The sequence below is a fragment of the Cryptomeria japonica genome, chromosome 2, assembly GCF_030272615.1.
Source record: "Cryptomeria japonica chromosome 2, Sugi_1.0, whole genome shotgun sequence".
Classification (NCBI taxonomy): Eukaryota; Viridiplantae; Streptophyta; class Pinopsida; order Cupressales; family Cupressaceae; genus Cryptomeria; species Cryptomeria japonica.
Genome location: NC_081406.1, coordinates 3,570,310 through 3,582,365, shown reverse-complemented (window position 1 = coordinate 3,582,365; position 12,056 = coordinate 3,570,310). Strand labels below are relative to the sequence as shown.

General features: G+C 31.6%; 1 protein-coding gene across 1 annotated transcript in view; it reads right to left on the bottom strand.

The window, feature by feature from the left end:
• LOC131052314 (uncharacterized) overlaps window positions 1-2,180 on the bottom strand; it is a 33,100-nt gene extending 30,920 nt beyond the window's left edge. The window contains exon 1 of the mRNA XM_057986943.2: window positions 1,748-2,180. Within this exon, the coding sequence (XP_057842926.2) occupies window positions 1,748-2,093 (346 nt within the window). The 5' untranslated portion in view covers window positions 2,094-2,180. The remainder of the gene's footprint in view (window positions 1-1,747) is intronic.
• Window positions 2,181-12,056: the final 9,876 nt, after the last annotated feature.

Genomic DNA, 12,056 nt, shown 5'->3' with positions numbered 1-12,056 from the left:
AGGTTTTATTGTTGAGGTCATGTATATCATCATCATTAATCATTGAAGAGCTCAAGGAACTAGCACATTATCTTGATCCTTTGCTCAACAAGCACTTTGTTAACCAATAGTTCAAAAGGATCTCTTCTTCTTAGTTTTCTAACCACATTAGACCATTCACACTGATTGAAAGGAACGTGTTAAGACCATATAATCTTTACTTGACATTGTACAATGAGACACATAACCACAAACAAAACTCTTTGATACCATTAATTGAGCTTTTAGCGAGCTAACACACAACACAAGATGGATAACTCTAACATGTTATGATAGAAATGAATTAGAGTAAATAAAATAAAAACAAAGAACAAAAATATTTTTAAACTCGAAGAAAAATATTAGTGATTTGAAGTCACTAATATCATTGATAAGTAAGATGTATACAATTTATCTAAAAAAGATGTGAATCCCGTACTCTCTCAAGAGGAACGAGCATCTCTAAAGACTAACTAGTTCATATTCCAACATCTACTAACTCATTGAGTTAGCAATACATATTAAAAGAGTCAGCCCCGATCCACCAACTTGTCAAGGCTACACCTCTTTGTTTACAGCTCTAATCAAGCATTATGAACACAAATAGGAATTCAAAACAATGTAGAAAATCTGCCAATGCAAATACTTTCTAACAATTTGACAAAGTTTCCTCTAATCTCAATAATTTCTTTACTTCTTCGTACCCTTGAGCTCGATAACTCTACTTTGGAGTTGTTTTTTCCGGTCATATTGAAAAAACTTTCAAAATGGCCAAAACCAACCATTTAACCAAAAAAACATAAAACAAGCTTTTGCCAATGTTTTGGGTTTCCTACAATTTTGTAAGATACGTGGATTAAGGCAATTCTTTAATAGTGTGAGAATTTTTTCAAACCTAGAAGATTTTTTATTTTATGCTTCAATTTGTCCAACAAATATGGATTCTTAGAAGTTCCCTATATTTGAGTGAAATGTAGAAACACTCAATGTAATTTCAAAGAACACTATTTTATATTTACATGACATTTCTACTCATGCAATGATCATTTAAATCAGTTTATTCTTCTTGTGAAATCCATAAAACCTGACTTGTATTCAGAGAAACATTAGAATGTTCTAGTAGAAAATTGTGTAAAGCTTTTTTTAACCCATGTTTCAAATCACACTTTGTGATCCATCGTCAAGATGAGGCCAAGAAAAATTAAGAATGTCTCATCTAGTGTCTCATCTTTATGATAGATCATATTGATACTAAAAACTCTACATAGTAATTATGTCTTTAATTGTATCAACAATATCAATGGGATTGGAGATTGTTAGGTGGAATGTGGAAATATTATGTCTTTAATTGTATCAACAATATCCATGGAATTAGAGATTCTTAGGGCACGCCTAGTGAGGGCAAGTTGATCTACTAGGACACAACATGTAGCCCTAACAGATCAGGTCACCCTCACTAGGTGCAATGTGAGTATGTTGACCAAGTGCTATGTCAAAACATCAAACTCACTAACTGAGATGTACCTAAAAAGACCAATTCATCCTTATCAGTGGAGGCTTGGCCAGATGTAATCTCGCAGCATCCATCCCATTACATCTAATTCCCTAACAGACCACCTCGCCTCACCTGATTAAAAGAGTCTGCTTTAACCGAGTGCGCGGTCCCAGAACATACCAAAACTCCAGAAACAAAGCCGTTAAAAAAAATATTAGAGAACAGAGACCATACCTTTAACTTTATTGCAGAAAGGGCAGGCCTCGTACTGGTAAAGAACAAGCTCCTTGGGAACGAATTCATGCAGCGGGCGCTCCTTGGCAACCGCAGTGGAGAAGGAGGATGAGGCCGCAAAGGAAAAAGAAAATGCCCCCGCCGCCACCAGAGGCCCCCTTGACCATCTCCTCTCCTCTCCTTCTCCACCATTGAGGCCTCTTGCAGGTAATGTGGAAAACGTTCTGCTGTATTGCGATTGCGTTAAATTGGCGAGTCCGTCGTTCTGTATTCGAGAGGCCACTATACCTGCTCGAACGGATTTGCTGAAGAGAGAGGATAAACCCTGAACCCTCACGCCGGACATTTTTCCTTTCGAGCAAGGCAAATATTTTAGCTTAAAAATCAAGGAGACTTGGAACAAACAGACACTTTATAGGTGGAGATTTGTCCGAGTGTTCTTTTTCCGTGTTTGTGTGCGAGGATTTTCTAGAGCTTTTATCCTACGTGGTTCCCTCTCGTCTTTTTCTTTTCAAGCAACGTGATCGTGGCATGATGGCATCACTTTTTATTACTAGGCCTTGCATTTAGGTGAGGTGCAATGGATAGTAATTTATAAAATTACAAATGTAATACAAATTTAAATCATGTCAATATTTTTTTTGTCAAAGATGTAATAAATTGTTGGTAATACAAATTTAAATCATGTCAATATTTTTTTTGTCAAAGATGTAATAAATTGTTGGTAGTTTCTTCAAATTATGAAGGTTATTTTTCTCTGTCTTATATGAGCTTATGATCTTCTTTGTGTTATTGGGAAACATATAAGTACACAATCTTAATACTATTTTGTTACAAAACAAAGATTATTGTGGATGTGATAATACTTTAAGAAAAATAGGCAAATAGAAAGAAAACTTTGGGAAAAGATTTTAGACATCTGCTCTCAAGTAAGATGGTAACCACATTGCAACCAAATGTATTGGCCAAAGCTAAAGAAAATGAAAATTTTCCTTCCCCAACTAAAAAAATATGTTGTAGGTTGGAATAGTGCTTAATTCTTCTTTTGATTTATATTTGGAAATCTTAATATGTCGACTATATACCTTGGAATCCATTATAAAGATAAGGAGAACCCACAAAGTTCAAAACTACAAAGACCTTGTCAAAATTAAAGATGTCCTAAAATTGAGAAGTTACATTTTGTGATAAGCGATGTCAGTTTTCAACAATTCATTTCCTCTTGTATTCTTTTTTGTAGCTCTTATTTTATTTGAGTCATTGCTTCAATTGGCTTATTTTCTATCTATTTTATATTTGTTTCTCCTTTCTATTTTTGCTTGTCTCTATATAAGAAGATATACTTTGTGTGTGTATTTTAAAAATGTTAGGCCAAATTTCTAATTATGGTAGGAGAAAAGTAGGAAAAAATATATACATGATATCTATTCAATATAAGTGAAAAATATAATGTTAGAGAAGTAAATTTACATATGCATGCATCTAAATAAACACATACATATTGTTACAATTGTTCATATCAAATATACTTGACATAGACATAGATATAATATAAAAGACAAATGTAGTATTGGGAAAAATAAATTTTGCATTCTTATCGCAATGATATACATGACATGTATTTGAAAATTAAGACTAAGCAATTTTGGTATATGTTTTTGTAAACAAACATTTACATATGTGTATCCTCAAACAAATGTGTACAAATATTGTTCATCTCTCAAATTGAATAAATTCTTGATATTTAATTATTTTTAATCTAAACTTATATAATCTAGATTTAAATTTAACATGTTTTAAAATTATGTAATTTTATCTTATTATGTAATTTTTTTTTATATCTTTAATTTTTTTTTCTCACATATTTCTATAAGTTTCTTCCTTTGCATTTGAATATCTCTATAATTTACTTAGAATCATGAACTTTTCTTTGTATTAGTGTATTATTAGATTGTAAGTAATATATTATTAAATTCTAATTATTATTACATTATTGTTTCATTACTCTATTTATTAATATATTACTATATTCTATCTATTATTACATTATTCTTTTAAATTTATTATTGTATTTTTATATTATATTATTATCAACATTAATTCTAGTGATAATTCTAATCTTTATTTGTATTCTAGTTGTATTATTTTGTATACTTCTCTTGAGGGCTACAACCCAACTTTGGAATGACCTATAATTTCTTCAAAAGAAAACTCAAGGAGGCCATAGAAAATAATAACCACCCTTCAAACCTAAATCACAATGAGGGACATACATTAAGTTCGTCATGGCATCCTCTTTTGTGTAGCCTCAGGACCCCGTCCCTCCCCACTCCTTAGCCCCCCTTGGTTTTCCCCTTTTGGCTCCTAGGTTAGGTTGTTTTGTTGTTTGTGGTTCGTTCCTTTTCTTATTGGTTTTTGTTTTATTTCCTTCTTCATATATATATATATATATATATATATATATATATATATATATATATATATATATATATATATATATATATATATATATATGTGCACACTCATACACATATATGCGTAAGTATACTTATTTGTTTATAGGTTCATTCATATATACATGTATATGTGCTTGTGTGTGTGTGTGTGTGTGTGTTATTGGCAATATTGCATTATAATAGACAATGAAAGATTGTTGGCATTTCATAAGGATATGGAGAAGGTTGTTGATGATTATGGATATAACTGATTAAAAATGTTTACTGTCTTGATATTATTATTTTGTCATTGATGTCAAGAAATTGATTTTCTAATTCAGTATGATGTTGTCATATCTTGAGAAGTATGATTTGAAGAGTATAAAGATGTTGGTAAAAGACACAAGAAAGAATATGATGAATAAGGTATTCAATGGGCAACTATTACCGAGTCAGACAATGATGAGATCATGATGTTTAGATTGTTTTAACATCATACATATGTTGTAAATTGTAAAGGTTAATACTATACTATGTTACCAAGCAAAGAATCTAGTCGGTAAACCCTAAGGTTATCGCTATCGGTTAATGAAGGCAGTTTGTCTACCGAGTGCAGTTTAGTATTCACCGAGTTATAACCGAGTTGTAACCGAGCTATAACAGAATGCATTAAATGTTTGCATGCATTATTTAATGAAGGAAGTTGATGAGCTGGAACTGATTAAATGATTGGTGAGTCGTGGATAAAGTTTGTTAACGAATCTAAGGCAATGGAAAGTCGGCATGAAAATCTACAGCACAGATTGAACCGTAATACCCTGGCACAAGTTCCAAGAAATGTATGCAAGTTCCAAGGCAGGGTAAAACATTTTCAGATCGAAAGATGCATTGAACCTGGACAAGATTGAAGATCTGATGGCTATTATTGAGCATGGGAAATGCGATCAAAGAGATTAAGCAGTTACCTAATTGTTTATAAATAGGAAACTGTTGATAAACAATGTATGCGGGCAAGTGTATGCACAGGGATGCTACATAGTGCTTACTGAGCACAGAAGCTTGAAGACCTGTTTGAATAACAGAGTATAGAAGCCCAGCAGATAGACAAGATTAGTTCTATGTCTAGATTGTATTGAACAAATAGGAATCTGCTTTAGCATTTTAGATGTGAAATTGCAAATAGATTTTTATTACTGTTATTTTGTGAAAGTGACAGAAAATCTCTTAACCGAGTCGACTTAACAGTCTTATTTGTAAAACCCTCTAGCAAGGTGACATTTTGAATGAGTGTTCGAAATCCTTTAACAAGGTCACTTCTAACAAGGTGAAGATCCTAACAGATCTGAGGAAAACCCTTAACCGGGTCACATCTAGCAATGTGTTTGTAATCTTTAACAGGATTTGCTTTTAACCGAGCATACTCTAGAAGAGTATATTTCTTAGTGGGTCTGAAATCCCACAGTGGTTTTTCCCTATTTGGGTTTCCACGTTAAATCTGGTGTTATGAGGTTTATGATGTTTATATGCTTTTGAGTTTGCATGTTTAACAGTTTTGGTTATATTACTAATATATATGTTACTGAGGTTGAATCTAATGTTTTTATGGATGATTAAGTTTGTATGATTCACCTCCCCCCCCTCCCCTCACATCTTGTTGGCTATTGGATATGTACTTATATTAAATATCAGAACTATCATATATATATGTGTGTGTGTGTGTGTGTGTACATATGTGTATATACATGTGTGTATACATTTATATATATGTGTATATACATACGTATACACATGTATATACGTATATGTATATACGTGTATATACATGTATATACGTATACGTATATACATGTATATATGTATATATATACATGTATATATGTATATATATACATGTATATACGTATATGTATACATATGTGTATATACGTATATGTATACGTATGTGTATATACGTATATGTATACGTATGTGTATATACATGTATATACGTATACGTATATACATGTATATACGTATACGTATATACATGTATATACGTATATATATACATATTTATATACATATACATATATATATGCATATACATATAAACATATATATATATACACGTATATATATGTGTGTATATACATGTATATATGTGTGTGTGTGTACATGTATATGCATATATATAGATATATAAATGTATATACATATATATATATATACATATACATATATATGTATATACATATCTATCTATGTATATACATATATGTATATATGTATATATGTATATATATGTATGTGTATACATGTATATGCATATATATAGATATATAAATGTATATACATATATATATACATATACATATATATGTATATACATATCTATCTATGTATATACATATATGTGTATATGTATATACATGTATATACATATATATGCATATATGCATGTATATATATATATATATATATATATATATATATATACGTGTAGTCACACAAATCTGTCCAACTTAATTAAATAAATATTCGCTATTTATTTGATTAAAAATCAGTAGCCATCAGTTAATTAAATTAATATTTAATTAATTTATTCCCAAACATCTTCTATTAATTAAATAAATTATTCAAGTTATTTTAATTAATTCATTAAATCAAATTCACAATCAATTAAATAAATAAAATCTATTTATTTAATTAAAACCCCCTATTCCTCTTTTAAATAAATTAAATAAAAACATTTATTTAAATCATTATCCCCCCCCCACTTGCATTTTCCTACAAATGCAACTTGCACACATTTATTGAAATAAATGAATTTTTATTTTAATAAAATCCTATTTTTCCTCACCCATCAAATCCACTTGCAAAATCTAATCCCCTTCTAGATTCTTCTAACCTCTTCCTAATTAGACTAATCCATCCCCTAATTATTGTCACATTCCTAAGCAAAATGGAGTCACTTCTCAAAGACTTCAAAAGTCTTTGAAAAGCATTTAATGCTTTGTGTGTTCAACAAATTAACCCCCAAAGTCTTCCAAGACCACTAATGGCTCTTACATGACCATTTATGGTTATTTCAAACTTGTCCCCCAAACATTTATTGTTTTGACCATATTTATCCTTTTTATACTTGCACAAGAATTTATCCATTGGATAAAAGCTTTATTCTTTGAATAAAGAGTTTATTCATTCAACTAACCTTGACTCTAACTCCCAAAGTCATATCAAGCATTTAATGTTTATTCCCTCCCCTCTCAACCTATTTCACGTTGACACTTGTCATCTTGGGATTGGGTTGAAAGCCCTCACATGGATTTGAAATCATTCAATCCTGACCCTTGTTGAGATTGCTCAATCTCAACCATCCATTGCTCCATTTTCCCTATAAATAGAGCCCATTTCTTCATAATCCAGATCCTGAAAACTTGTATGCATTTAACCTATAGGCATTTTAGAGAGCATTTAGCATAGCAAACTCCTATATTGTCACTTTGGTTAAAATAAATCATTTTAGTTTCAATAGCTTAATATTAGCTTCTTTATTTACATTTAGAGCAATATTTCAATCTCAAACCTCCATAAGCATCCATAGTGCAAAAAGCTGCTCAGAGCTACACTATTTTGGCACTTGGAGAGGAGAGGAACAAGGGAGAAGGAGCTAAGAGGCATTTGGAGATGCCTTATTGTCTTGTTTCATTTGTTAGTTTTCAATGAACCTAGTCAAGTTTGATGATCTGATGGCTAAGTTTAATCATGGGAAATGTGATCAAGGAGACTAAGAGGTTAGGAATTGCTTATAAATAAGGAATTAATGATGAACAAAGTATGCAGGCAAATAGAAGAGCAGTGATACTACAGAGGTGATTACCGAGTACAGAAGATTGAAGATCTTATCAAAGAACAGATTGAGAAGCCCAGCAAGGAGCAAGATAAGTCTTATGACAAGATTTTTTTGAGCACATAGAGTCTGCTTTAGCATTTTAGATGTGAAGTTGCAGATATATATTTTATTACTGTTATTTATTTTGTAAGTGACAGGAAATCTCTTAACCGAGTGGACCTAACAGCCTTATTTGTAAATCCTCTAGCAAGGTAACATTCTGATTGAGTGTTTGAAATCCTTTGACAAGGTCACTTCTAACAAAGTGCAAGAGTCTAATAGATCTGAGGGAAATCCCTTAACCGGGTCACATCTAGCAATGTGTTTATGTAATCTTTAACAGGGTTGGCTTTTAACTGAGCATACTCTAGAAGGGTATATTTCTTAGTGGGTCCGAAATCCCACAGTGGTTTTTCCCTAATTGTGTTTCCACGTTAAATCTAGTGTTAAATGTGTTATGATGTTTTAAGTTTATCAGTTTATGAGTTTGAATGATTTACAATCATAGTTGCATATCAAGTAAGTTCTATCGAGGTTGAATCTGATGAATATATTGAATTGCGAGTTTATCTGATTCACCCCCCCACCCCCCCCTCTCATCTAACTAACAATGCATATGTATATGTATATGTATATGTATATGTATATGTATATGTATATGTATATGTATATGTATGTATGTATGTATGTATGTGTGTATCTATATATATATGTATGTATGTATGTATGTATATACATACATACATACATACATACATATAGATATATGTATGTATGTATATATATGTATACAAAAATATAGACATATATATGTGTATGTATGTATGTATGCATGTATGTATGTCCATACATACATACATACATACATGCATGCATACATATGCATACATACACACACATATATACATATATACATACATACATACATACAAATCTACATACACATACATACATACATACATACATACAAATATATATATATATTTCTTTGTGCATGTATGCTCTCTCTTTTCTTTTTCCATTCCTTTTTGTATGGATTGTTATATATATATATATATATATATATATATATATATATATATATATATATATATATATATATATATATATTCCTTTGTGCATGTATGCTCTCTCTTTTCTTTTTCCATTCCTTTTTGTATGGATTGTTATTTTGGTTTCTTTGTCATTTTATCGTTTCTTCTTTTATTTATTTATTTATGTTATTATTATTATTATTCTGTGTCCTTTCTTGTCCTAGGTAGTTGTGCATCTCATCTACCCTCTCCTTTTTAAGCTATCTAGTCTACAATTTATCCATTTGCTCTCATTTGCTCTCTCTCACTCTCATCCTGATGATGGATCAGGGAGTGTGATCTGAAATGTTGATGCTAACAAAATATACACAGTTGAATCCAGAAACTTCAAGCAATGCATCATGAACTATGAAAAATTAATATCTTTGATGACCTATAATGTTTCTTCTATATAGTTGTCAATTGGGAGTGTAATAAGTAAAAATGCTAGGACTTGGACCTTGAGCAGAGCATGGGACCTAAATCCTACACGTCAAGCTCATAAACTAAATATAAAATGCTATGATTTTGTTCACATGCATTGGCAATCCTATATATGTTGAAGGTAGTAAATCAATAGCAATTTTACTAAAGAGCAAGTTTTTCACAACTTCCACATTCAAAATAATTTACTTGACTAAACCCACAAAACAATATATTGACAATATTAATTAATGTGATAATTTATTGAAAGCAAAATTGAATAACTTTTTAATCAATAAATACTTAATTATTTTATTAAGAGAGACACGATGCATATGTTAATATGTTTAGGCCTGTGTGGATGGGTTTCCTATTTTCCCACTGCCTTTCTATAGAGGTGCATTAGGTGCATAGATGAATTTATTAGAAAACATGCATGAGAAAACATCATCCAACAAATCAAAGTTAGGGTTTTGATACATCCAGCACATCATCATTATATTGTTTATTGCATTCATCATCGATGGGATATAGAGAGGTACACATAAATTTCATATTATTTTTGAAATGAACAAGTTCAGATATGAATTACATTTATCTTCATTCTTTCTTTTCTACATTCTATTATTTTTCAATTTGCTTCTTATGCAATTTCATTAATTTCAGTCAGGTTTTTTTTTCTTGTTGTTCATCCTTTCCCATATACTCTCCATATTATAATCAATCTTTTATTTCTAATATTATTGCATAATGAATATATATTTTTACATTTTTTATTTATTTATTCCAATTACCTTTGAGATTTAGCACAAGTCTTTTGTACATTTTATTATTTTTATCTTTTAGATGTTAAATTTTTTTTTTTGATCGGTAATATATGTTTGTATTAATTAAAAGGAAATTGAAATATAGTAAACCATCTAACAGCCAAACCACCATCTAGAACAAAACCACCCAGCCAAACCATTCTGAACTAAAACAGAGTCATCAAAAAACCCTACCCCACCCCACTGTCAAAAAAAGTTTCGATACAGCGTGCCTCGATGGCATAAATAGTTTATCAAAGCAAGTATTAAATAGGAAATTACAACAAAACAATGAAAAGTACCAAGAGGAACCATTGGTCATCACCGTTCACTCAGCTACAACACCTTGAGAATTCAAACCTTCCGCCACCCCACCAATGTCACCAACCACACCACCTTGTTCAACCTACCTTGCTAGCTCTGTCGATAGTCGTCTATTGATCAACCTCCTACATCTTGTCTCATCAACCAACCTCTCCTCCACACCCACTCGTCGAATTACATCTTCAAGCTCCATAATCTGGACGTAAACCACCAGGCCTTCCCAACCACGTCTCACATCATCCCTGAATCAAGCTTTAACTTCCTCTTAGCAACAAATAAATTGGATTCGAGAATTCCTCACCCTCATTTCAACATTATCCTTTGGGATTCCTTCAGAGAGGTTGAAGCCCCATGGTGCAGGAGCACCTATTTTTGAGTGCAATTTCTTCATTTTGGTGTGTTTGTTCATAGTTTGGTCTTGGATGGTGAATAAGAGTCTTCTCATAGGTCCTCATATGTTTTTGAAATGCTTTGATAGGTTGGATGTCCATAGGACAATGCATTTGCTCAATTTTGGCTTGTAAGCCCTTGTAAGCCTAAAATGACATAATCTTGCATTTTGATGTAAAATATCTTGAATATCCTTGTTTGGAATTGGGACATGTTAAAGTAGTGGTTTTTAGTCATCCTAGATATTTTGGAGAAGGAAACAAAGCATGTAATGCAAAAATGCACTTTTTGGCAAAAGTTGTCAAAGTTGCTTGACAACTTTTTGCGACATTGAGCAACTTTTTGAATTTTTTAGCAAAGGGTTGGTTAGGAAACTGATGGAAAGTTATTTAGGCTAAAAATGGCATATTAATTCCCTAAGAATGAATGTAATTAGGTTGGTGAACACTTGGAGCAGATCTGAATACAATTTGGAGACCATTTTTGAGTTTTTACCTTGTGTTTTCTAAGAATTAGAGCAACAACTTGTACTTAATGGATTGATTGCATTGTTGTTCTTTGATCATTGTTTTGTACAGGTTATTGTAGTGCTCAGGAATCATTTTGATTAGTTTTAGTGTAGGTTTGAATTGAGTTCTTGATTTTGTAAGCTCCCGACCTGAGTAAGGGTTTGAGAGGCCCAAACATGGTTCCAACTTGAAGTCCTTTGAGTTCTTCTCAATAACCCTTTGGAATAGAGCCATGGAACCTTTTTATAATTTACATATTATTTATTTCCATTTGGAGGTCATTGAAAGGCCAATGAGCATCATTTCCTAAGCGAGCTCAGTCATAGCCTCGTTAGGAAATGAATGAAATTATGCAAGTGCTTGCAGGGATGAGCAGGGTTGGATTTGCAGAGTGTTTGGAATGAACAAGTGGGGTGTGGTAGAGCATATGTGAGAGTTTGGAGGTGTGGCAGATCAGGGAAGACACCAAACCCTTGGA